Source organism: Drosophila guanche, unplaced genomic scaffold (genome assembly GCF_900245975.1).
Source record: "Drosophila guanche unplaced genomic scaffold, DGUA_6, whole genome shotgun sequence".
Lineage (NCBI taxonomy): Eukaryota > Metazoa > Arthropoda > Insecta > Diptera > Drosophilidae > Drosophila > Drosophila guanche.
This window is the reverse complement of record NW_022995746.1, coordinates 2028737-2056733: the sequence shown is the minus strand read 5'-3', so window position 1 is coordinate 2056733 and position 27997 is coordinate 2028737. Positions and strand designations below refer to the sequence as shown.

At 45.5% G+C, this 27997-nt stretch overlaps 2 protein-coding genes across 2 annotated transcripts; both read left to right on the top strand.

Moving 5' to 3' along the window:
* The first annotated feature begins 12921 nt into the window (after positions 1–12921).
* Positions 12922–14437, top strand: LOC117581845 (fork head domain transcription factor slp1). Its single transcript, XM_034269300.1, has one exon. The coding sequence runs from the start codon at positions 13040–13042 to the stop codon at positions 14057–14059; it is 1020 nt and encodes a 339-aa protein (XP_034125191.1). The 5' UTR covers positions 12922–13039; the 3' UTR covers positions 14060–14437.
* Positions 14438–24014: 9577 nt separating this feature from the next.
* Positions 24015–26384, top strand: LOC117582341 (fork head domain transcription factor slp2). Its single transcript, XM_034269992.1, has one exon. The coding sequence runs from the start codon at positions 24264–24266 to the stop codon at positions 25644–25646; it is 1383 nt and encodes a 460-aa protein (XP_034125883.1). The 5' UTR covers positions 24015–24263; the 3' UTR covers positions 25647–26384.
* The last annotated feature ends 1613 nt before the right edge of the window (positions 26385–27997 follow it).

The following is a 27997-nucleotide window of genomic DNA, read 5'->3' as shown; positions in this document are numbered from 1 at the left end:
GCAAATTGTTTGCTTTTTGGCTCACACATTAGTAACGCCCACCAGCTGCGATCCCCTGCCCAGTCCATGCCATTCCCATCTCTATAGAGGATATTGCTACCTGCCTTCTTCTGACTCTTCCCTGCTCATTTTTCGTTTGTTGATTTTGCTTGCTACCATTGAATTTTGTTTGTTTTTGGTTTAACGTTTGTTTAAAATTTTATATAAATAAATAGCCATCATTTTCCATGGTTTTCAAATATTTTTCACAAATACGCAAAGTCAATATTTGCACATGGCAAAATAATCTAAAATAAAAATAATAACAATAACCTGCCATTGGAAAGTAGAAAGGGATTATAAACCATAAAGCAGCATAAAGTCTTTCCAGTGATTCGGTCCATGAAGATTCAGCTACAAATCCTGCACGAAAATTTGACCAAATTAAATATATAATTCCACCTCTTGAGGCCAAAGCCAAATCCAAATCCTCTGGCCTCAGCTCGTTAGAGAAGTTTGTGCAGCAAAAAAGGACTGCGGCTGTCAACATTTTGTATGTATTACATAGAGTATATGTACATATGTATACATATACCATACATAATGTCATTATTATCATAAGCGTGCTTTTTTGTGGATACAACAAAAGCAGCAGCAGCAAGTAAGTTTTGTAAAAAAAAAAACAGAAGCACAAGGACCATCTCTCTCTCTCTCTCTCTGGCCGGAAACATGCAAGTGCCCAAGTGCCTTCTTTTGTTCTTCGTCACGTACTGCGGTACTGTGGGCCCGTGCCCGCCTCCCCCAAATGTAACAAAACCACCTTAGCCAGAGCCAGAGCCATACGTAAGCAGGAGTAGGACCAATACCAGGAGCAACCTACCGCAGCTTCGAGTTTTTCGCTGGCGCAGAAGAGGAAGCGGAAACAGCCACAGGACACACACAGCAGCAGGAGCAGCAACAGCGACAGAACCAGCACCAGCACCAGCACCAGCCACAGCAACAACAACAGACTTCATCAAGTGCTGTTCGATCGGTGGAGAGTTTGCCTGATGCCCTGTAAGCACTGCAAGTGGGAGTATATTGGGTTTGAGTGTCCGTTGATTGTAAAGAACAATATTTGTAGGGTAAGGAATTATATACGAATGATTATAGAAGGAATCCATTCCGTTTTAGGGGATCCAAAGTTAAACAAGAAAATTATTCCTTCTGCATAAACTTCAAACTTCTGCACATTGAGAATCCATTACAGTTGCTGGGTATCTCCCATTCGAATGAACTCCTATAATCTCGTTTATTTGTTTTGCTCGATTTTTTCATAATTCTCTTTGTTTTTGGGCTTCTCGAGTTTGTCGCCTTGCGGCTCCAAATTATAAAACAAAAGCTGTAAAATGTATGAAAATGGAAAAACAAACAGTGGAACAGACAACACCACAAGCTCAGACTCCTGTTGGATGCCATCCGGCTTCCCCTTCCATTCCTCCGCTGATGGGGTGCCGGGCAGCACTGCTGTTGTTGCTGCTGCTGCTGCTGCTGGTGCATAAATATTGTCAACGACTACAGCAACAGCAAACGGTAGGAGGACCAGCAGCAGTCTGGGGCCCCTGGCCATAACGCAACCCCATTCCCACACCCTCCAGCTGTCACATGCCACACCCACTTTCCTCCTTCCACCTCCCACAGCTGAGACCATTCTCTGCTCACGTTTTTTTACAACGTTTTTTGCTAACAATTTTGTGCTCATCTCAGCGAAAAATCTGTTGACGCAATTGTCACGTGCTGTGTTATTCCATCAGTTTTTTACGCTGCTGCTTCGTGTCCTGCCAAAAGAATGTGGCACGCTCACTTGTTCCTATAGTTTTATCCACACACACACAGAGGCTCAAGTATATGTGCATATATGGAAGGAATGTCTTGCCTCGTGCCACTTTGTCCGTGCCCCTTGTCTGCTGCTTGGGTCTTGGCTTGGCTTGAGCTGCGCTGCGCTCCTCGTTAAGTGCAATGCGGCGGCGTACAAGTGGCGACGGTAATCAGATTTATCCCTCGGAAAAAAGGACACCATAATAAGTACCATGTGGGCAGAGGTTTGTAATGTGGGGTTGCAATGGTCTATAATTATTACAATTTTAATCGGTGATTGTCTGACGTTTGTTCAACAACTTTGCCTTGAATTATAAATGGCAATACAGGTGATCATAGAAATTAACATAATTTTAAATCAGAAATATAATCTACAGTTCCGTGAATCAAGCATTGGCATGCTCAGATCTGCTGAACATCAAAGATCAGATCAAAACAAATAGCAATCCAACAGAGTAACAGAAATTTGCTTAAGCGATTCTTTTCGCGAAATCGATCAAACTGTGTGAAGAGAGAAGAGTGCTTGCAGCAACAACTTACAAGTGAGAGCGCTACTGCACAGAACGTTTGGTGAGCGAGAGAAGAAGAACAGTTACTTGGTGTACGGTGATGCATAACAAAAGCTACGAACACGAGCGGCGCAGCAAAAATGCAAAGAGGGGGCGTACATTCGAAAAGCAACAACACAAACACACGACTAGCTGAAAGCGAAGTTGAAAGAGGAGCCGAAAAACAAAAACAAACACACGGCACCAGTGCAAGTGCGCAAATGGCTGCTGAGCTCAGCTGAAAGCTCTTTTACCGATCCAGGAGGGAAAAACACTGCTCAGTGCAAAACGAGAGTCTCTTAAGACTTATTACCCTGCAATCTTCAAGCTAAACCCACATTTCTTTTGCAGTGTGTAAATTCAATTGAATCCTCCAATGACCATCCAGGGTCAATAAACTTTAAGAACATAATATTTTTCATTTGCAATTTCTGTTTTTTTGTGTGTGTTTTTTTTTTATTGTTCAGATAGATTCCCGTCACTTTTTGATGTATCCACACGGCAACCACCAAACTAATTAAAGAAATCGCTGGCTCTAGGTTTTCTTTGAAATGTCAGCTTGCCCCCCAGCAGTAATCAGAGGGGGTAAATGGTAAAACCCTAAAGAATACAATATACTGGGAATGGGACCTACCCGATGCTACCCGCTAAGCTTGCACACGCCCTGCTCTACCTTTTTGCCAATTTCTTCGATATTCAAACATTTGTGTATGTGTGTGGCTCGAAACTGTCCAGGCCGACACACCCCATCTGGAGAGCGAAACCCAAGCCGAAACCATAAACGACGCATAAATATATTTATATGAACGATTCCCTGCCACGTAACGTAACGTATTTGTAGGACTGTGGAGAGCGATAGTTTTCACATGTTTTGTTCGAGCATTAATTCCGTTTAAATGACTTTAGCAATCGGAGTGGAGAGAACTCGAAAGCAAACAGATTTGAGCTTTGCATGTAATCAAGTGGAAATGAATTTGACCAACACAAGAGGTTTTTATACATTCAGTTCTCTTTCATTTATATTTTTTATTTTTGTATTATATATTTGCTGTGGTGCGCTGCCCCATTAGGTTGATTGTTTCGAACCGCAGCACCGCTTCAGGGCCATTGAGCTGTGAACAGAATTCTGCAAAATAAAATCTGGCAATGGAAACACGCAGCAAACTTGAGATTAGTTGACATCCAAATCGTGACTGTGACTGTGACCAAACAACGCGACAGGATACATGCAAAGGGATCTGTTAGCAAATGGAACTCCCATCTGCTGAAGGTCGTTGCATGGCCACAATTTAGCGACCAGCTACTCCGCCGTTTCAATGTCAAAAGTTTTCAACGGTTAACCAGGAGAGGCCAAAATATCCCATTTACTCTGGCCACACATCACCGTGGCGTAGTCAAGGACACGACACACTGTCCAAGGACACTGCCTCAAGGCAGTGCAACAGCAAGCAGCACACAAGCAGCAGCAGCAGCAGCAGCTGAGTTTTTGGCCTGCTTGTTGTCGTCGTGGCTGTCACCAGGGCCTCGCACCCACAGCGGGTGCATGCCCTTTTCCGGGCCATGCTCGCATACAATCAATCCAGCTATGGTACACTCGAGTCTCATCATCTCCTGCCGCGTGCGTCTCTCGCTGTGGATCTCTCCAGCACAGCTCCCTCCGGTGCGCTGCTGGTGCAAATCGTCTACATTTAACACTAACCTTCCGATCCATGACTGTGCCTACTGGCTGAAGGCAGCAGGCGACAAACACAGGCAACAGAATGCAAGAATTTTTGATTTCAATTCAAGCAACACCTGAGGATGTCTAGCCCAAAAACTCCTTTGACATGAGTCTGCACTGAGAGGTTTTTGGAAGCTGATGGACAGGCTATAAAATTGAATGAATGCAAAGGAAGACAATGAGCCACTAAAAGGGAATCAAAGATGCAAAATGGGTTTGTTCATCTCTTCCTGAATTAAATAATAAATTATACGAAAAATACAGCACAAATCCATCAATCAATCTCAGACTTTTCCAAGTGTAATCACAACTATTTCTTATGCTCACCCCAACATCATTTCTCCCGACAGCCTCAAGGATTCAACCCTACTTACACTTCAACTCCAACTCCAACTCCATCTCCATCCTTCCCTTTCTCCCAAAACAAGGAACATATTTACACAATGATAACCAAATATTGTCGATGCCAAGACATTTTCCAATTTGAAGCAATGAAAACATACAAGTACAAGTCGCTGGCGGCCTTTGATGTTGCACGTTCTGTGTCCCTCTGCCACATGAAATTTGAGTGAGTCAGTCAGTGAGGAGGCATCCACCAGCCTCAAGTGTATCTGTGTGTTGTTCGTTCTCTAAGTATATATCGATCTTCGGGGGGTTTTCTTTTCCTTTTTTTTTGTAATTAACCGACTTTCAAACACATCGGCGGCACTGCCTCCTTTTTCATCCGTGGTCCCATGATGTGCCACGTCCACGCCTAAACACTTCACTTGCCGCATGTGTTTCCTCCTCACCCCGCTCTCCATCCATCCATCTATCCATCTTTCGCCTGCCACTGTATCGTATTTCCTTTTCTCCAATTCTCTCTCTCTCTCTCACTTCAAGCAGCGACGGCGCTCCATGGCCAAGACATTAGCTCTGAATTTAGAGGCAGGCGCCTCTGGATCCCTCCCCTGCCCGCTGTCAGCGAATTTTGACCGCCTTCGCCTGTTTTTGTGTTAATGAGAAAGTGTCACCGATTTGACGTCCATCTGTCGTGTCGCCCCGTTCCGCGGTTCTTGCGGTAAAAGACCAAACGCATTTCCCATCTTGTCATTATGTCAACGAGGTGTGATCTGACTTCCACTCTGGGGAGTGTCTGGTTCTGGTTCTGGTTCTGGGTCTGGGTAGTGATCGAGTTATCCCGGTTCTCGCGCCGCAGCTGAAGCGAGCCATAAAATGAGTTGACACACTTTTCATGTGATGCGGAAGGAAGTTGTTTAATTGGAACTTGGCAACCTGATAATGCTAGTTGATTTGAGATTTACTAGTGGTAGTGGAATATAAAGAACTATCTTTAGTGCTTTTAAGACATTTTACTTTGGATATAAATATATTTAAACATTTAGTGCTAAAGATGGCCACCCTCGAACATGCTCGGCGAATGTGATCTTCGAACATGAATCAAGTTTTACACATGCCCACGACAAGTTCTATGGCGTCGAACAAATTTGGCAAACCAACAAAAACTTACGAGCAAGCGCATCCCACAGTTGCATCTTCGGCAAGCGCAACAGGTTCGCTAAGCACAGGTTCGCCGAGCATGTTCGCTTGTAGGTGTGCCACCTTAATGCAGATTTTATCCTCACATGCTCGATCATGCTTTTTATATTCTTTTTTATTAGCAGCTAATACAAAACTCTTTATCCACTTTATGAAAGAAATACTGTTAAGATTATACAAGATATAATTCATAAATATTTGGACCTATTTTCGCACCAGTTTTGCTTAGTAATTGTTGAAAGATCTTCTAATCTTCATTCCAGAGTCCGATTTTCTCGACATAAGCTGCACTGCCATGGCAATCCCTTATCCATATCCTTGACTCATATATTCTTAAGACACAATCCAATTTCTGACCGCTCCATAAACCGATCATCATCGGGCATACCTCGATCCCATTAGACAACACATTTTGCCAGCTGTTGCAAGCTGTTTTTTGTGTGTTGTTCCTTGTAGATCCTTTTGACATATCCTGTTGCTGCATAAATCAAACATAAATTCTTGCTCTTTAGCAGCCGTTGTAAAAAGTTAATTGCTGTGTTAACACGTCCAAACCGACACACAAAAGGCGGCAACGGCAACGGCAACAGCAACAGCAACAGCAACAGAAACGGGCCATCGTTCGGCTGCTGCTCATTTCAATAAGGCCAAAAAGGAATCAATTTTTAAGACTATTAAAGGAAGAACGAACGAAACTCAGGCAGCAATCCGCTTATGGCTCCTTCTACCTCTCCTGCATGCTCCGAAATTCCTTCTTTTTGACTGTTTAATTGTGTTGTTTTGTATTTGAATCGGAATCGTTTGTTGTTGGCTTAAGATCAGGCAGGCAGGGGATGCCACGCCACGCCACGCCACGCCACGCCACGCCATGCCGCTGTTGCCTCAAACATTTTGCACGCGCTGCGATCATTTGTGGTGATTATATACAGACATATATACTCATACATACATATATACATGCGGTGGCTCTGTCTGATCCTTTGATTGCGTGTGCTGCTGGCTGACTGGGGCTCCAGGATCAAGGATCGCCGTCGCATAAATCAAGGATCGCCCGCTGAGGAGCAACGTGCACACAATGTTCAGAGTCATCATCGAGGCGTTGCCTGTTTCCCAAAGTCAGTCTAAAGAAAGAAAAGAAAAGAAAAGGAATAATTGAGACATTTGCTGGCTTGGCGGCTGCTTTCTAGTTCTGTCCGCAATGTCCGCAATGACAATGTGATAAAATGTGTCCTGGCCCAGCACAAAGGCATCAAAGTCGGTCCATCGATCGGTCGATCGGTCGATCGTTCGCTCGATCCATGTCCTTTTTCTTCTAGCCTTTGGATTGGTCGAACGGCTGCTTCTTTTGCTTTGCTTTTCAGGTGACATTTTGAGTTGGTTACAGCTCTATTTCCACCTTGCCACCTTTCGGCACGTTGACAACAATACGCGTCGGTGGCTTCTTTTGGTCTTGGCTGCCCCACTCCCAATCCTCTGTAGCTTCTGCTTCTCTATGGATCCTTTTTAGTGCGGCGGTTGTCATCTTTGCCGACGCCTTGATAATGTTGTCAAATGTTTTTGTTTTTGTACAAATCACAAGATTAGACGAAAATCACGACGCTGATGAGGGAGATGGAGCTACCCAATGAGATTTCCCTCTCGTCTCTATGTGGATTATGTTGTCACATTTGGCACACAATCGGGTTAATGGGTTTTCGGGGAACAACTCACTTTTGTAAGGGATACTTTTTCTAGCACTGTCACTGTAATCGATATGTGGAGATCAGTTAAGAGATCAAGCGATAATGCGCTGGCAAATCAATGCAAGAAAAGTGTCCAACGGAGGTGAGAAAACAGCAAGAGGTGGAAAAACATTGTGACAATGAGGCTGGGCTTATAAAGAGATTGTTACGAGCTGATTATGATATGGTGGGAGCCTGCCAAGGAAGGAATAATTGGAAATAAATGAATATATTTAATTAAATTCATGAAATCTTGTACCCAGATCTTGTACCCCAATATCAATAAAGCTCACAATAGCCCCCTATTAGCACTCCCCAACTCCCTTGCCTGTCCTCTAATCTCACCATAATTTGAGCTGTCAGAACAGGCAGCCCCTCTCCAGAGCCCACACCTCGTCTTTTCAAGCGTTTAAAATGTATTTTATTTGTTTTCCATATGTGTTTAAGTTTCTCTCAAGTAGGTTCTGGCTCCGCCCCACACATATGACAACAGCTGGCTGCCATGAGCAATTGAAGAACTTCAGCAACTCCTCTTTGACAACTTTATGGGCAAGCCAAGAGCCGAATTAGGGACAGATCGTAAAATGCCCAAAGGATCGCTAGGGAGAACCATGATCGTGGCACAGCTACTTGCCTGACAACACCCACTGTAACGAGAACTAAAACCCATTGGTTCCACATAAAAAATATTTCGCAGCCTTCGCTGCAGAGTGAAACTTATTGATTAAGTTGTCTCTGCGGTCTGCGCCATGTGCCAGACAGGATGCAAGGCAAATGGCTGACCAAACAGACACAGAAACAGAGATATCTAACCCATAGTTGATCGAATTATAAAGGCAACTGGTTGCCATGCCCGATCCCGATCCCGATCCCGATCCCAATCCCTCTACCGATTCCATTTCTCGTTTTTTCCCATTGCAGCTTGCCAGAACTAAATTGATTCGTCACGCAGATTTCGATACATTAAATGCAATCATTTGACAACAGGACGAAAATATTTTCATCCATTGTGTCCTAACAATATGCAGCAACAACACACACATCTGCATCTGTATTGTGTATCTGTGTGTTCAGTTTGACTTTGTATTTGTGTGTATTTTTGTGTGTTTGCCTTTTGCAGGTTTCCATGCTGCTGGCTGGCTGGCTGGCTGGCTGGACTCCCCCCCAAAGCGTAGCAAATGCGTGATGAGGATTTGCTGCCTTCTATACAGGATATCTCGCAGGGTTTTGGCTCTCTCTCCCTCTCTCACGCTCTTTTGAAATCACTCTATGCGTCTCTCACTCTCGCTGGGCGTGTGAAATCGTGAAACAACGCCTGGGAGCTGGCGATAATTGCTCGTTAGTAGCAGCACCATGTCCAGCCAGCCATTGGGTTCGTTTCTCTCTCCCACTAGCGTGTGTTTGCCTGAGTGTGTGTGGAGTAAGACGTCGCTCTTTGTGTGTGTCAGAATCGGCATCGGATTCGGGATTCGGGATCGGGGTAGCACCAAGTGGTAACTGTACCAACTGCACCAAAGGGAGGGTTCTCCTTGAAGGCTCAAAATGTTCCTCAAGCTGGGGAATAATATTTATATTCATTTGTATTTTTGCTCCCAAATAAACATTTATTTCCTGACAACTTAATTGCATAGAAAAGTTCTTGATTTAATTGAATATGAAGCCACAACCAAAGAGAGTTGACAGCCAAAATCGTTCAAAACTAATTCAAAAGAATTTCTAATGCACTCTTGAATAAAGTTTAATGCATTTTTAAGCATATTCTGATGGAGAATTTCTGCATGGGAGGTTCAAGACGAGCGTTCAGTCTTCTCGGGCTTCAAAATTATCTACAATTTTTGTATAATATTAAAGTTGTATTAAGATGAAATTTACGCTTTGTTTTGAGCAATTCGACCCTTAAATCTTTCGAATTCTCCCCCTATAACTTTTAATTTAATTTCTCGCCTGCCACTCAGCGAGCTACAAAATAATACATTTAATTCTTCCTTCACAATGGGTTCCTAAATATTTGCACCACACCCTCGACCACTACCTGTGGTGTACCCTTTGTGCACCCATAAACTTTGCAAAGTTTGCGGCGTACTCGTACCTGTGGCAAGTGACAGCCGTAAAAGTGAAGGCAGATCATAAAGGCGAAAATAGACTTAAATCCGGTCGGGATGGTGCTACCTAAGAAGTTAAGAAGCGGGGGGATTCATTCAAAATCTAGGATTGTCACAAGATTTATCAATAAACTAAGATTTACAAAGAAAATACCCAAAGGATAGGGGAAAGAGGTAGTAGAGAGCGGCCTCTGATTAGTGCCAGGCATTGAAGCGTTTCGCACTGGATGCATAAAAAATCGCTTGATTTTTGAGGCCTGTAAAGATGGATAGATAGAATGGATAGATCGATCATGGGCATTGTTTGGCCATAAAATGCGGACCGAGAGCGAGGTTTCGTATCCTGTCGACAGCCAGGCCCACAGGGGACAGTGGCAGAAAGGCAAAGTGCGAGGACGAGGACGAGGACTCGCAGAGCGCGACAAATGCCGATGTCCTGCTGGTGTCCAGCCTCGGGCCCAGCCATGTGACAATCGTCGAGCCTGTTGACAGCGTGCAGTGAGGAGAAATATCGCACATTACGATCAATTATGAGACTCAATGCTGTCCAGCAGTGGAACGAAATGGGCGAAAGTTTCGCTTTGGGTTTCAGTTTTTGGCCAAAGAAGTTCGTCCTCGAAGGGAGGCGAGGAGGCAGAGGAGATCTTGTGGCGTTAATTGAAAATTACATGGACATTGTCTGTGGCCACGGTGTCTACTTGGAATTCGCTTATGCATTTCCCATAGTTTTCAATAGATCTGTTCTATGGTTAATGAGGCAGGCGTAGCAGTCACCTCAAGCGTGAAGCTCTCGCCTAAGTGTGGTTTTGGCAATGAAACCATAATGTCAGCCAGCGTGGAGTCCTTGTCAGAGTCCTTGTCGTGTTGCTGATCACCCAATCAGCGACCACATGCTCTCGGGAATCGGGCACCGTTTTCCCCCCATCGACTCAATGTGTGTGTCCAGGAAGCAGAGGCCCTCGGCTTAGTGGATTTCACAAATCAATTAGTTTTGTCGCGGCTGTCAAAATTATGCACTCACCAGGGAAAAGTCGAAGAGTCAGAGGCGGTAAATCCACTTTCATCTACAGCTTGCAAAAAAAAACACAGAGAGAGAAAACGAAGTGAAATCCCACTCAATTAGTGAGGAAAGAGCAGCCGCCGCCGCCGCCTCACCGAAAATTGAGGCGTTCAAATCTCCATTTATCCCTACGCTTAGACACAAAAAAAAAAGAATAGAGAAAGAAGCGAAGCGAAGGAAGCACAAGAAAACGAAAGAATAGATCGGAGTAACTGAACCTGCCGCCGTAACCATTGTTGGGCACTAGCCGCCGCCTACTTTTTACCAGCTCTTCGTTCCCCCTCCCTCGCCCGCTCTCTCTCTCTCTCTTGCTCCTCGGACCTGCTCGCTCTTCGGCTCCGCTTTCAACTTTGCCGATCCTCTGAGTGCATCATTATCATCGGCAATTGGACTACTGCGTCAAAAGTGCGCTGCCTACTTTTTTTTTTAGCCCCTTACCCACGGCACATCCATTGTTCGGTTCTCTTTTTGTTTTTGTTTTTTGTTTCGCTGAGCGCAAAAAACAAAATAAGTAAGAAGTAAAATTAATAGACAGTCATTTGGAACATGTGCTGCTGTAGCCGCTGCTGTTGCTTTGATTGTTTTGTCAAGTTGTCTAAGATATCAAAAGCATATTGCCGCCGACAAGTAATGTCTCTCTCCACCCATCCCATAATAACCCACAGCGCTGACGTCTTCATTGTCTGTACTTGACTTTCGCCCAATTTATATACGAGTATGGGATGTACATATTTGTTCAATTGTTCTAACAAAACATGCCATAAAAACATAAAACAAAAACCACTTGTACTTCCTTGTTATTGTAGTCGGTCGGCTTCGCTTCAGTCCAGTCCAGTCCGCGGTTCGTGGTCCGATCGTATCCCATGCCCAAATCCCATCCAATTCGGTAGTCTAGTCTAGTGTCTAAGACGCTTCGTTTGATCTCAAAGGACTCTTCAAAGGACACATGCATGTTGCATGTGGCAAAGGAGCCGCTTGACTTCACTTACAACCAAATTGTCAACGCTGCCAATGATGTATGCAATTTTTGTGGAATTTTGTGTGGCGCATTTTTGTATTATTTTAGGAAATTTTGTATTAGAAAATGTATGGCAAACAAAAATCACAACAAAAAAAAAAGAATTTTTGTTACTAATTGAATGGCAATGAATTGGAAATTTATTCCATCAAAATATTTCAACATTTAATAAATATTTTCCCTGCTAATGCTCAGCATTCTTTGCATAAATTATGCCAAAGAATGTTCAGTAATAAACATTGGAATTTGTACAACAAATGGTAGAAAATGTCACAGAAGAACTCTTAGAATAATTACATAAATAATTCAGTTGAATATTCTGATATGATATAAATATTTATATTTTTCTATAATCATTAATTCCCATGTTCCACATGTCTTTAACCTTCTGAATATTTTCTTTCTCTTCCATTAATGCCTTTATCCCATTCTCCCCTTCCATCCCAGCCTCCTTTTAACTTCCAAACAAAATCTGCACAACATTAAATTAACTTAAGTTAAACCAATTTTAAACCAAGTACAGCCCGAAAACCTAAGCACAAATATTTATTTTGCACAAATTTGTAATCTGAAGAGCGTTGCTCGAGCGGCTTGCAGCCAGAACTAATTCGCAGATCTGTCGCGAAACTAGAACACAAATCCCGTTGATTTAGGGGTGAAGGGTTAACCCTTAAGCAGCGGAGTAGGAGCGAAGGAAGCATCAGGGGATTACCTGGCCAACAGACGCTTGAGCTCCATTGAGCTGTTGAAAATCGTGCCGTAAGCCAAGTGAAGGGATCTGCCTCAAGTAATCCAGGACGAGCACCAGGAACCCTTGAACTAGTTTGGGTGGGATTAGGTGGAATATCTCTTGGAACTAATTCTACGAATTCAAAGCAAATGATTTGATTTGGATATTGATTAAAGTGCACACCCCACTCTGCGCTACTCTCTGCCTATCCCAATCGCAAAATTGTTGGTTCAATTAATGGTCAAAACAGTGGGCGCGAAAGAGATGGTCGGATGCAACCCCATCTGGCTGTTTGGATTGGATGTAATGGATATTTTGACGCCGAAGCAGCAAAAGACTGCAAATAAACATCCACACAACATCCAAAATACAACAAAACAAAAGCAAAGCAAAGCAAAGCAAACGAGAGAGAGAGAGAGAGAGACCGAATCGAACCCACAGCCATGTGGAACGTGTGGAACAAAATGGTTGAGCAGCAGCAGCAGCAGCAGCCAAGTGGAGGGCGGAGTCTCTTGCGTCTCTTTCGCTCGTCTACCTAAGCAGCAAGCGAGAGAGCGCGCGTGTGGTGTGTGTGTGTGCGCTCTCTTGTGTAGACTTCTGCCCTCTGCGCCGGGCTGCGGGGCTGCACTATAAATAGCCCGCGTCGGAGCTGTAGAGAATCAGTATTGCCAGCAGCTTCGTGCCACAACCAACAACTAACAATCCACAAAGAGAACTCAAAGAGAACTTCCGTGTGTGAAAAAATAAATATAACTCTCGAGTAAAATGGTGAAAAGTGTTTGCGAAATGGAATTCAAGAGCAACTTCTCCATCGATGCCATTCTGGCCAAGAAACCCACAAACAAAACCACAACAATCATCAAGCATGAGCCACATCATCATCAGCAGCAGCAATATGTGCAGCAGCAGCACTATGTCCATCCTTATGGCAACTCCGATGGTGAGCTCTCCGCCTCGGAAGACTTTGACAGCCCCTCCCGCACCAGCACACCCATGAGCAGCGCCGCCGAGTCGCTGTCCTCCCAGAACAATGACAAACTCGATGTGGAGTTCGATGATGAGGAGGATCAGCTGGAGGAGGAGGAGAGCGAGGGGGAGAGCAACCCGAGCAAGAAGCAGAAGATGAGCAGCAGCAGCAGCGACACCAAGAAGCCGCCCTACAGCTACAACGCGCTCATCATGATGGCCATCCAGGACAGCCCCGAGCAGCGGCTGACACTCAATGGGATCTACCAGTACCTGATCAACCGATTCCCCTACTTCAAGGCCAACAAGCGGGGCTGGCAGAACTCCATCCGCCACAACCTCAGCCTCAACAAGTGCTTCACCAAGATCCCGCGCAGCTACGACGATCCCGGCAAGGGCAACTACTGGATCCTGGACCCCTCTGCCGAGGAGGTCTTCATCGGGGAGACAACCGGCAAGTTGCGCCGCAAGAATCCCGGCGCCAGTCGCACCCGCCTCGCCGCCTACCGCCAGGCCATCTTCTCGCCCATGATGCCCAGCGGCTATGGTGCCCCAGCGCCTGGCTACGGCTACCCCGGAGTGCCCTTTGCCGGTGCTGCTGCTGCCGCCGCCGCTGCCGCTGCTGCCCTGTACCAGCGCATGAATCCGGCTGCCTATCAAGCGGCCCTGCACCAGCAGATGCAGTACCAGGCTGCCGCTGCCGCTCCGCCCTCCCACCAGCAGTCGCCGCATCCTGCCCAGCTGCAGGGCTATGCGCCGCACATGAGCGCCGAGCTCTTCCAGCGCATGCAGTTCTTCGGCAAGTTCCCCGCCAGCTAAGCTGCCTGCCCGCCCCAAGCCGGTGCTTTGGATCCACGGGACAAGGCTTTGCCAAGCCGCCGCCGCCGTCACACAAACGGGTAGTGGGAGTGGGAGTAGGAGTGGCAGTGCTCCAGCTGCAGCTGCTGCCTTCTCCCCTCATCCCATGACGTCTAAATGCTGCATTTAGCAAATTCTTTCGGCCATTTACACACACATTTGGTCTTCAGCGGGCCCCCATTGTCGGCCTGGAAAGTCGACAAAGAAAAAAGCCAGGAAAAACTTTTTGGTCCGCTCTGGCTCAGGGCTCCTTAGCCCCGCCCCAACTGGCGCCGAATTGTGCAACGTTTTACGATGGGGGCTTTTGTAGCTAGGCTGCAACATTTATGTACAAACATTTTAAACATAAACAAAATAAAATATTTTAAAAGAAAAATTTCAAACTTGTTTCTGAATTTTTAGCAATTTTTTCAGCATTTTGAAGCTTAAATTTCAACAAAAATTTGATTTAATTTGTTGGAAATATTTGGCCTCATAATTAATCATTCCTAAGAAATATGTTTTACGCACACAAATAAAATATTTCTCTCCTTTTAGTGGCTTCCTTTGGCTGTCCATCAGCTGCTGTCCATTTATTCAGCGCTCCCCCCTGTCCACTTTCTTGCATCCCGATGATGACTTAATTAGTTGTTTGCTGAGCCAGCGGCAAACATGAAAATGATTCCCGAAAAAGGCAGAAAACGAGCAGGCAGTAGGAGTCTGAAAAGTAGTTTCAAAATGAGCCATCACCCATTGACTTTACCCCCAGCGAGTGTGTGTGTGTGTGTGTTGGTTGTTGTCTCAATTTTGTTTGGGTCTTTACATGCCCAGTGACAACTCCAGCTGTGAGAGATGTGCCGTGCACCGCAGGTAAGATCCCATGCCCATTCCCATCCGATACGATATGGGATCCAGCCTGCCCATTGTCTAGTAGTTCTGGACAGCACACTTCTCCGGGCAATTTCTCTTAACTTTTGTTATACAATTTCTCAAACTAATATGAGCACAGCGGCTCGTCTTCGATTTTTGGTAAGATGAGAACCTTTAAGGGCACGAAATACTAGAAAGGGCACCGCGACCGTTCTTGGGCGTTGTTTGAGAAATTTCTCAAACTGTTTTTTGGGTTCTCTCCACAGTCTCTGCTCTCTACTCTCTGATGGCTTCATTTTCGAACATTTCACTGAAAGCGGCTTCTGATTCTTTGATCACTTGACATGTGTGTTTGTGTGCTTAAGTGCGCGTTGGAGTAAAAGATGTGAGAAAAAGGGAGCACAGAGGAGCATCAGCATCATCATCATCATCATATCAATGGCATCAACAAGTTTTCCCCCCCAATAACAAGCCCTGAAAATATCATAAATTCAGCGCTTCTCTCTCTCTCTCTCTGTCCCGATTTGTAAACGAAATGATAATTAATATCATCGTTACTAGATTAATCTCCCAGTCAGTGGCAATTATCATATTTTGTGTGCCCGATTCTTCTTCGTTTCAATAATTGTAAATTATTGTGTGTGTGTGTGTGTTGTGGGTAAATCATGTTATTGAAACGATTAGCTGGCAGTTTTATAAGGTGTCAGATGGTTGCAGGCAGTGGAGATTGGCCGTGGATTGCCTGTGGAGTTGTCCAATAGTTCAGAGAGTCAGCTGGCCGTCGTGCTGCCTAATGGATAAATGATAGTCTCACTGAAAGGGAGAGAGAGAAGGCAAAGCTACTGCACTTTTCGGTGTGATTATAAACCCTACAGCACATTTGCAGTTCATTTATTTATAAGCATAATCTCTGGCTCACCCAGCACTTTGCTCATTTCAGCAGCAACTAAAGCAGAACTCTTTCAGAGCAGCGAGCACCTCTCGTTCCCTTCTGAAAACAAGCTCCTAGTCCTAGTCTATGGTCTGTGCCCCGTGTATGTACATATTTGGGGTTTATGCGCAGCTTAGGGTCCAGCGCAAGAGTTAAATCGCCTTTGGCCCACGCCTTAAGCCAAGCCAGCGACGGGCAGGCCCAGGGAGAACTTTTGTGGCACAATCCCCAGATCACGGGGCATGAAACAATTCCGCTGCTTGGCATTGTTTTATTGGGTTAGGACCGAGGCCTGGACTGGTTCGGTTTGTGCGCAGCTTAAGCTGGTTTGGTTTGGTTTGTTATTGAAATAGATCGGATGAGCGCATTATATACTTAACACATTTCCCAATTATATGTTTGCCGGGGATTGGGCTTGAATTCAGCAATCCACTTACCTAAGCCAGGCACTGGGACTCGGACTGGTACTGGTACTGGGACTAAGGCTGAAGGTCTAAGTCCAGGCATGTATCCTGGAAGCGTTCATTATTGGTTCATGGATTGCGGCTGCTACTCTGGGATTTATTTAACTGTATCACTTTAGAATAGAATTGGCCAGAGAATGGGAAACCAAGGGGAAAGGACATAGACAGGGAGTAGCACGCGCTCGAGCGTCTTAGCCAGCTCCTTTGTAAGGATATTTGCTCGTACTCCTTCCTCTCTCATACTCACACAATTGGCTTAAGTGCTCGACATGCAATTTACAAAGATAACAAGCAGAATGCAGAATGCAGGAGCGCAGACTCGGCGGATCGGATCTGCCTTACTTATCTTATTACCCGGGTTAAGTGCACGGATTACGGATGAGTCGAAAGAGCAACCGGCGTGGCGAGGTCTCCCAAGAGCGAGTAGAGAAAGGCTCAAGCAGATGCCCGAGCACTGATTACACAGCAGGACAGCAGGACCTGCACCAGGATCTCTTTTCAGAGCAAAAAAAAAAGGAGAGTAGAGAGTAGAGAGTAGAGCGAAGAGAAGATCTTCTCGGTGCGTGTGCCGTTTGTTACACTTCTTGTGCATTTAGACTCCTGGTTGCTCCCTGTTGTCCATTAATGATACAAACCCCTCAACCAGGGCTTAGTCCTGTACCTATCCGTACGCCACATCCTTCTCCCTTCTCTATTTCATAAATATTTGATATGTAATCGGTTAGTTCCTCGCTTTGTGTGCGCCCAAAGGCTTAAGGTTTATTTCGTTCCCTTTGGGTTTCGGTTGCTTTTGTGTGAGGGATAACTATAGACCAGATTTCTATGGAGATCTCTGATAGGAGCAGGCAATATGTAAGCTGTGGCACTGCCAGCTAGGGAACTTTCTTAGACAAGAGGTGTCTAAGTGGTTGGCCAAGGTGTCAGGGATTGGAGGGGAAATTGCAAAGAAGTTTTTGCAGATGTCTCAAGACAGTTTGGGGATGGAATTCTCGGGATTTATGACTGCCAACTGCCGCTGCATGCTTAAACCCACAGCTCCCAGCTGACATTAAGCCGCGTTCCACTCTTCTGCAGGCAAAGTTGTCAGGCAAAAATATTGACATTATCGATTGGATGCGCACAAAGCCAGTTTGATGGCCACCACAGTAGCCACAGCAATGGATGTTCTTCCATGGGAAACCCTCCAAGTATCGGGCGTGTCACCTAAGGAAAAATTGGAACCAAAACCCAAAGCAAAACCCTAAGCCCCGCGACCCAGCCCGGCACCAACTAAGTGGCGACCACACAGTGACCACAAAATGTGTTTTTAATTGAAACTGATGTGGCTGCCCAGTACTCGATGACGATGATGGTTGCCGGTTGATGGTCGCTGGTTGGATTCAGATGAGGGCATGGGCATGCCCCTTCAAATATTTATTAATATAATAATTGTTAAGCCATGGACAATAATCAAATAATGGCAATACAAACACAATTTGGGACAAATGCGCAAACCCCGCAACAAACAATAGAGAGAAGAACACACAAAATAAAAACCATGTGGGCAGTGGGCAATCGGGGAGGGAAGGGAGAGGAGAGGAGAGGAGACTGCTCTCCAGTAGTTCTCCTTAATTAGTTTCTTCCATTATCTTGGCCTCTCTGTTGACCCGAATTTCAATTAAGTTCATTTACGCCCGGACCTCTGCCCAGACCTCTCAGCCTCACCATCGGCGCACCAATTCGAAATAATAATAATAAATACTCGTAAATAAATGAATGAATGAATGAAGCTCTAGCTAGTACGCGGTACGCTGTGTCGTCTCGTAGTGCTTTCAATTGAAGGAATACTCACAATTAAACGAGAATTATGAATGAGTAATTCACGAATTGCACTTGAGGTCTGACCAACACAACGGAAGTGAGTTCATTCCGGGGTTCAGATCTGTGCATCTTGAGGAGACAGCTTGCATGATCAGTTGGCATCTGAACTTTTCAATTTTGCACTTTGAGTGGCGGGGGAAATACGAGTCTCTGTTGTGGGGTTTAAAGTTCAAGTCAGAGCCGGAAATGAAGCTGCTAGTTCTGCTAAATAACTATAAAAAGTAAGCAGCAAACAGGCACCAAAGATAGAAGCTCCTTCACGGCAAAGAAGGAACACATTACCCACATAGCCCTCAGTTGTTGTTGCTCTATCAAAATTCGTCTCTAACCCGATACAACCCCATCAGCACCACAACCACCAGCAAACACTCTTTCTGCTTCAGATTTCACACTGATAGACACTGCTAATGGCCACAGCCGCAGAGCAACACACAACACACAACAAATCAACAAATTAAGCCGGGCCAAGGGCCAGCACTTGGACCTCAATTAAATTGATTTAGATCAGAGCAGAGACCGAGTCAGAGCCAGAACTTGTGTTTTCTTTGCAACTCAGCAACTGACCCATGCACTGGCATTGGCATATGGAGAGGAAGTTGCGGAAGCACCAGCATAATCGTAGCGATTCGATCTCTCAGTTGTAGCAATAAATCGGCAAAAAGAATGCAACACCCAGCCCGCAGCATGTCCCTGGGGTTCGAGGTTGTGATACAAGCGCGTGGCCAGTGACTTTTAAAATACACTTTTGGAGGGTACTACGATTGGGATGAGCAGTTTGTAATGCAGTCAAAATATTTAAATATATGCTTAATCCATATCTAGAGAAGATGCTGCAGAAAATCCTGTCTGTGGCTTGGCTTTTTCTCATTTTAACCATTAAATTTTGTTTGCCAGAACTTTTTTGTTCTGTTTTTGTTCAATAAATTCCCTTTTAAAATTCCCATGCTTATCCTATAGATCTCTCAGTTAGAGCATTCCCTTAGCTAGCATTTCCTTCCCTTTTTTTGTTCCAACTTGCGGCTATTGTTGATGGTTGCTGTTTTTGTTGTTGCTGCTGCTGTTAATTGTTACGCAGTTCATTAACACACACCAGAGAGCAGCACATCACACCGTGCACCACAGTTACAGTCCGGTTTTCCCCCTTGATGGTTGTGTGGTGCCACCCTTGCGTGGCACACGCGACACGCTCCCGCTCCCACTCCCACCAGCGCTAACGATGACATCTAAGCGGTGGCTGCTGCTTCCCCTTCCCCTTACCCCCCTTCCGCTTCCACTGCTGCTGCTGTTGCCCTTAACGATGTCGCTGACGAGTGTCGCCTCGCCGCGACTCGACTTTGTCAATGTTTTGTGGCTTGTCAATGTTTGTCGCTCGATTCGGCTCGTGTTTTGTTGTGTTTTTTTTGTTGCTGTTGTTGGCGCTGCGTGAGTTTTGGCAATGTTTCTCTTTTCGTTTTCGTTTTCGTTTGCGTTGAATGCGAGTAAATCAGTTTATAACACATTGTCAACAATTATCAAGTGTTACTCCAGAAGAAAGGGAAGGGGAAGGGGAAGCGGAAAGGGCGATGGGCGATGCACGCACCAAGAGGGGGGGAGTGTTGCAGCTTTTTTTGGGGTGTATTTTGGTGACTTGTATGATGAGGGAGTAGAAAATGAAGAGATAAATAATTATGCAGAATGTGCCAAAACAGGAACTATTTTCCACACATTTTGAATACAAATTTACTCAATAATTATCATCACAGAAGATACTTCTCAAATGGAAACTATTTTTGCATTAAATAATTCTCCGAGATTGTTATCATGAAAAAATGCACCACAAAAACCTCTGCAGGAAGCGCACATTTGCTTGTACTCCGAGACCTTTTAATATTTATATTACACATAATTATGTGCCTTATGCCGCTTCCTCTACCCCACCATATGGCCACACACAACTATCTCTGCGATGATCTCCCGCCGATAACTGCCTTTCCATTACCAATCCAGATACAAATATCTGTCTGTTTGTAGCGCACTTAACAACCACCGCGACTGAAAGTTTTTGCTATTTCTAAATCCTTGTTTCCGGCTCATCATCGCCGTCTCCCTGCTGTTGCCCATGGACCATGGACCATGTCGCTGGGCTCCCTCAACCCTCATGTCTCCGCACCCCTTTTGGCTGTTGTACTCAAGGCAACCTCTAGGACACTCATTTGGCTGTTTATTTGCAAAACGAAACACACGATAATAGCAACAACAAGCAACGGGGCAACGGGGAAACAAGTGTGTCCGAGTACTGCCAACAGTCCGTCCGGGAACGTGATTTCAATGAAATTGGGCCAATTTATGTGTGGGAGAGCGAAGACCCCACCAGCACAGGCAGAGGCAGAGGCAGAGGCAAGGAAAAACTCGTCAACTCGTTTGGAAAACATTCATACAAAATGTTGTTAGCTGGTTAACACGCTTAAAGCAGAATCAGATGTCAGCAGAGAGAGTCCAGAGTCCAGCCTGGGTGTCTGAGAGAGGTTTAACCCTTTTTCCCTTTTAATCGAGACAAATCCGAAATTGAAAATATTTGCATGGCTAAGCGACGGCGATTAGAGGGAAAAGCAGCAACGCCAAGACACGCACAAGGAGAAGGACATGGTCGAGGATGAGAACACAGCTTGAGGTCCACGAAATGAGATTAATACGCGCTAAGCTAAGTCCCCTCCAGAGGATCGATCTAATCCTTGCTTAACTCTTTCGAAACGGTAGCCGCGAGTGTGTGTCTGGTGGGTAGGTACAGCTACTGCGGATCGCTGACTGTGTGGCCATGTAAACAGACAATATAAACAACGGAAGCGAACGAGGCAGAACCGAGTCGAGCCTTAACCCGTTCAGCTACCTCTACAGCCACCCACACAGGCCCTTAGGTAGAGGCGCAGATCTCTGGCGATCCTTCTGCTCTCCTACCTTGTTTGCATGCATCGCGCTGATCCGTTGGACAAACAAGCTAATCCTGCGGTTAAACTGCCATTGAGTTGATCAAAATATCAGGCTCCTACGCGTACCCGGAAGGACATGCTCGGGCGTTCCACGTGGGCGTAGCAACTTTACGGCGCGGGAACGGGTTGAGTTCGCTAGCCCGCGGATTTATTTCTCCCGCTGCCGCTGCAAATATCAAAAGTTTTGCCCCTGAAACAAAACTAAATGCCGGCTATAAATCTGCCTGATTAGTAAAGTACTCTCGCCCCCCGACTCTGCGACTCTCTGGGACTCTCTCTCTCTCTCTCTCTGTCAATCCGCATCCAAATCCCCTGCCGGATCAGACACTCAGCTCGACTCACATATTTGATGTCCTACCGATACGGTAGCCTTTGCAAATCTGTCGCCTTTTCAGCGTTTTAATCAATGACAAGTTGGTTTTTTTTTTGCCCTTATCCTTCTTTCGTTTGTCACGAGGTTTTTGTGGCATTTTTGTTTGCACGTGGTAATTACGGTCTGCCGTCTGTAGTTTCCGGATTGTCGGGAAGTTCTAACTTCTAAAGATTGTCGCCGTGCAGTTTCGTTTGTTATTTGGTTTGTGGTAAAATATTTGTGTTGTTGCTTAAATTATTTGGTTTATGCTTCCCTTTTTTGGTCTTCCAAGCTATTTAAATAAGCAACAATCACCATAAATATCCATCAATTACGCACTTTAAAACATTGATAAACGATGTGCCCTAACTATTACTTAAAAACCCTCACAATATGCCCTCAACTCGCAGTATAAATATTAAATAAGGCCACAATTATGGCCACTAAAGACATGTCCAAATGACATCCTCTTTTCCCTGTAACATCTCTATAATGCATAAAGAATAAACGTTCAATTTGTTAAGAAACCCATAATTATTCTATCCCCTATAATTCCTGACCATTCGTTTAGTTTGAATAGTTGGAAACCCCATCAAGGTTTTATTCAAAAGCAAACCAAAACAATTACAAAACAGGGAAAAACAAGGAAAAAATAACAATGATTAATAATTTAATTGAAAGACGGGGCAAACAATGGGGCAACAAAAAATCAATTGAACAAATTGCTGGCGGGGGCAATAATTAAAATGCCTTTGAGGTGAGGCGCCATTTTGTTTTGAGCACCCAGTTGATGTGTGGAAGCTCCACTCCCCCTCTCTCTCGCTATGGTTGGGGCTCTGCTCTCACGTTCTCTTTCTCCCAGAGAGCTTTCGGCGCTGAGAGCGCATGTCTCCACTGGTGGGGCGTCCAATAAGTTGTGGCCGCAGCAGCAAAAACACGAGTGGAGACCCCCCACACACACACTCACACTCACACATAGAGATACAATTCCAACCACATTCCGTTAGGCCATCGATAGGGCATACAAACATGGCGTCTTCGTCTTTTGGCTTCGTCTTTCGTTTCGGCTGCACTTTTTTTTGTATGATTCAGGTAAAACAAGTTTTTCCCCCCTGCCCTCTTTATGGTTTATAGAGATATATTGCGTGATGGGGGAGGGGGAATCTCCAATCCGGGCTGGCTGGCACAACAACTGCGGACGGAGTGCACGCCCCCAATTTGTGAAAACAATTATTATGATTACAGAAATGATTTCGATTTTGAGTTCGGTTCGCTTTGCTTTGCTTCGCTTCGTTTTGGATTCGGCTGGGGAGTGGCTCTCTCATGGCTGTGGCATGTGTGTGTTGCGCGTTCGTTTTGGTGGCACATGCGAATGGCAGCAGCTGCTTTTCATTTTGCAGTTGAGTTCTGGAAAATTCCCTTCTTCAATTGATTGCAGCAAATTACACTTAAACGTTCGCCTCATGTTTGATTTACCAAAGAAAATGTGGAATTATGTGAAAATTGAAGAAAATTGTTGGCAGAAAGTTTGAAAGAAAAACAAATTTGTTATGATAATTAAATAATTAAAGCAATTTTCGATGTTTGCAATTTTTGAGAAATAAATTATTGATTGATAGAAAATTGAGGAAATTGTTTGAACAATTTTAGGAAAATTTAAGAGGTTTTTTTATGGTAAGGAATTCTTAGACTTTATGCCAGCGTGTTCCAAGTGGAAGATTTGAGCAAGAAGCTATAAAATAAATGCAAAATAAACCCATTCAACTTTCACACAAATTTACAAAAACTATCACCACAATCCCTCATCAAAATATTCCCAAAAATCAATTCTGCACAAACATTTGTAAAGAATAAATGTAGATCCCTCAACAAGATCCTTCCCTTTATAATGCCAACTAATGAACATCAGTCTGCTGCCTCCGCCCTGCAACCGAATGTCACAAATCTGTTCCAAATTTAACTCCGATGTCAGCAACCCCCTTTCAACGGTCCGCCATGGACATGCAATACGATCCATAAGTTTGCAAACTGGCGAAAAATTAACGGGGGCAAACGGGCAAAGCAAACCGAAATCTGGCATGGGATACAATTAATAATGGAAACTGTGTGTAAAAACAAGACATACATTAACACCAACAACGACTGAACTGACAGAGCGGAGCAGACACAGCAACAAACACGAAGCAAGAGCCAGCAGCTGGCAAAGAGGAAGAAGAATGCTGTCAGGGGGAGAGAGACGAAAAACCTAGCGTATCAAAATGCAACCCACAATGACACAAACACACACGTGCATGTGCTGCTTCGCTCTCTGTACGCCTCTCTCTCTCTCTCTCTGTTAGCAGCGCTCTCTGCGTGACCGTTCCACAGCGGCGATTGGTTGGCTGGCAACATCCCCCGACCGGCAAGCGGTAAAGCAAACACACGGCACGCCGCGGAGCAGTCCTCCTATACGCAGCCAGCACAGTACAGTGGATTGGGTTTACTGGGAATTCTTGTTTTTAGTCTACACTAAACCCGACAGAGCAACGGACGTGAGAGATCTCAAACAGAAACGACGACGAACCAAAACGTCGTCTCGCGTCGGCAAAACTGAACGTAACGAAATCTCAGCGACACAGACTTAACGAAGCGCAGACCCAATTTGAATTTAGATTTGATTTTGTGTGCCTAAGAATCCGAAATAAATAATGACATTGTTGTCCATCGCTGGGTAATACGGGTAGCAGCAGGCTGTGAAGCAAAAATGGTGAAGATCGTTGATGGTCTCCCCGAGATCAGCGCCCACAATCATCATCACCACCATCATACGCCCACGCTTGCGCATCATCATCATCATCCGCTGACGCTCTCATCGCATCCACATCCCGTCGGCATTAATCTCACGAATCTGATGAAAATGGCCAGAACGCCGCATCTCAAGTCCAGCTTTTCGATCAATTCGATACTGCCCGAGACGCTGGAGCATCACGACGACGAGGAGGAGGATAAGCCCGAGGATCAGTCAGTCCTTCAATCGAAATTTCTGCCCAACCACAACAACAATAATCCCGTTGATGCCACGCACTGGGGCAACGACGAGCACGATCCGGAGAGCGATGTGGAGTCTGATCTGGATGTCACGTCCATGTCCCCGGCGCCGGCTGTCGCCAACAATGAGAGCAGCGACGTGGACGAGGTGGACGACTGCGACGACGTGGACGAAGACGTGGACTGTGATGCCGATGGCGATGGTGAGACCACCGACGGCGACGCCGAGACCAAGTCCAGCGATGGCAAACCCGTGAAAGATAAGAAGGGCAACGAGAAGCCCCCCTACAGCTACAACGCGCTCATCATGATGGCCATTCGCCAGAGCCAGGAGAAGCGGCTGACCCTCAACGGCATCTACGAGTACATCATGACCAACCATCCGTACTACAGGGACAACAAGCAGGGCTGGCAGAACTCCATCCGGCACAATCTCAGCCTCAACAAGTGCTTCGTGAAGGTGCCGCGGCACTACGATGATCCCGGCAAGGGCAACTACTGGATGCTCGATCCCTCGGCCGAGGATGTCTTCATCGGTGGATCCACTGGCAAGCTGCGGCGACGCACCACAGCCGCCTCCCGCTCCCGGCTGGCTGCCTTCAAGCGTTCGCTTATTGGACCCATGTTCCCCAGTCTGGCGGCCTATCCACAGTTCGGACAGTTCCTCACGTATCCCCCCACGGCGCCCAGCCTGCTGGCCAGCATGTACCAGCGCTACAATCCTTTTGCGCCAAAGAGCGGACCCGGCGGAATGCCGGGCATGCCGCCGCCTCCGCCAGGACCTGGACCGGGTCAGGGCTTGCCGCCGCCTCCGTTCGGGGTGCCGCCGACAGGCAACGAGCTCTATCAGCGCCTTCAGTACCAACAGCTGTTGCATCAACATGCGGCAGCCGCCGCTCTGGCGGCACATCAAAGACAGCTCTCTGCGGCGGCGGCGGCGACGGCACCACAGCCTCATATGACACATCTGGGGCAGCCGCCCTCGTCGCCCAGTCACCTCCATGGTGGAGGTGGAGGTGGAGGTGGAGGAGGCGACTCACCAGGTCCCTCACCACAGCCGCTGATCAATCCGGTCCAAGTCGTCTCGCGCAATAGCTGAAGGAGCGAGAGAGCGAGAGAGCGGAGAGCGGGTTGCGGCATGGCGTTTGGTAGTTGATTTAGTTTAAGTATTGATTGTACATAGAAATAGCCGCGACTGAGGCGCTAGACGCTTGTATATAGAGAAACCAGGATGGGTGCCAGCAGGGATTCCATTTGCAGAGTTCAAAAAGTGCAGGCAGGTGGGAAACTACGAGGGAAGAGAGCAGAAGAGTAAAACGATTTCTGTAGCGGTTTTTCCATGCAATAAGAATAGTTTCTTGGAACAAATTTCAACAGCAAAGCGGCAAAGTTGTACATTTTTGGTAATAATATTTCCCTGAGAAAGAGATTTATGGATCTTCTGGTTATGCAGAAAATTATATAAACCCATGAGGGAAACCTTAAATACTTCAAGAATATTTTGAACAACTTCCAAAGGGGAACTGCATCATAAAAGATACAGAAATTCTTCATTAATTTCCACAAACAAAATCTGTCAAAATTCTCTTCCCTGCCTCACACAACTTCCTCTGCACTGGACAGCACCCTCGCCCACGTGAGTGTTTCGCAGAGAGTTGGATCAAAACTGTTGTCACATATCTACGATACAAAACACTCTACGATTAACTATTAACTATTAACGATACTTAAGCGCTGCAGGCAAGGAACTAAGCACTATTTAATTTATATTTATACAGATGTATTATTGAATATTTAGACACGGAACGATACGAACAACAAAAGATCGGAAAAACAACTAAAGATTCTATTTGAAATAAAAATTGCAAACAAAAAAAAGAAACAGAAAAATCCAACATGGAGGGGAAGCTTGAGAAATATTTGTGTGTGCGGCGGGTGTTAAATTGAACTGCAGTGGCCGCTAAATGAATCTGTTGTCGCGACAAAGTTGTCGACAATCGGCCAAACAGGAAGTCCTTAATAAGTGGGAAAGACACACACACACACACACACAGCCAGACACACCGATGCTGCTGTGGGTTGGTGTTGTAAAAGCAGCGCTAAAAGCCACTGCGAAGTGTCAAATCAAATGAATTTTTAGCGCATGTCCCACACACGACAAGCCCGAAGAGGGGGAGCAGCGAGGCAGAGGGTGTGGGCTGTGAGGCTGCTGATGAAATTGTTTTACTGACTAACTAAGTGCAGTTTTAGTTGTAACGCTCTGGCGCCAGAACAGAGGACACTGCGACAATTCAAACTAAAGAAGTTTAAGCAACATTTTCGCAGGAAAGTAGCTCCCAAAGAGCAGCTAGTCTGTCATTTCCTACCAACTGCAAATCGAGAACAAACCCAGACACTCGTTCATCTAGTTGACACACTTCTTGGCTCCACATCCACCTCCACCTCCACCTCCAACTGGTGTCTAGCACACCTTGAATGCTGCTCAATCTTCCAACTCGATTCACTTGCTACACTCATAACACATAATTCATAGCTGATTCACATGATTCATGCGCCTGCGAGGTGAATCAACTGCAAACCCCAATGCACCTTCATGCGAGTCGTAGGCTAACACGGCGAATGCGTGATATCCATCGCATCCATCTAGTTGACAATTGCCGCCTGACATTTCTCAGTTGCACATTTCAATTGAAAGAAATCTTAGACAAGCCGAGAGGCGACAACTTGGCGTCCAACTGAATTCTCCTGTTGAGTCAACAGTCTGCGATTTCAGCGAATAAGAATGAGAATGAGAATGAGAATGAGATTATCCAATTCACTTAGTTAATACGAGTAGCCAGACAGCACTCTTGAGTGCATTTTATTGTTAGGGTTTCTCAATTGGGGTTTTGCCTGCTACTCAATTCCATTCAAGTTGCCAATTATGCGACCATTATTCAATCAAACTAAATTTATTTGTTTGTCTCTTTTCCACGTAAATCTCTCTCATCTCTCCTGTGTGTCTCCAGACACGGATTTCCACAGATACACTCGAAAATCTTTCAATTTATTCGCCTTACGCGACGGATCATTGTCTGCGTAAACATTTCAAGTGAATTATCCCATGTACAGCCGTACTATTCACTCAATTAACATCACACATATGTGAGTATGAGTGCAGCTCTGGTCGGGGTTCACAAGTTCAAGAAACTTTCAGAGCTGTCTCGGATTTTAGATTGAATGTGGCGCCAGTTTGTTGTGGGGTTTTGTAATACTTAACTGGGGAAGTGTGTGTGAATGCTGATTAGCGGGTTAGACCAGTTGTAGTTAATGTTCTAAATGGAATATTACGGAATAATCTAGAGTGTGCGCTGTGGAAATGTTACAATCACTTGGTTTATCCTTATCCTTTCAACCCACTCGAATATATGTAATTTCGGGTAACCTTTAAGGCCGAAGGGGTCTCTGAGG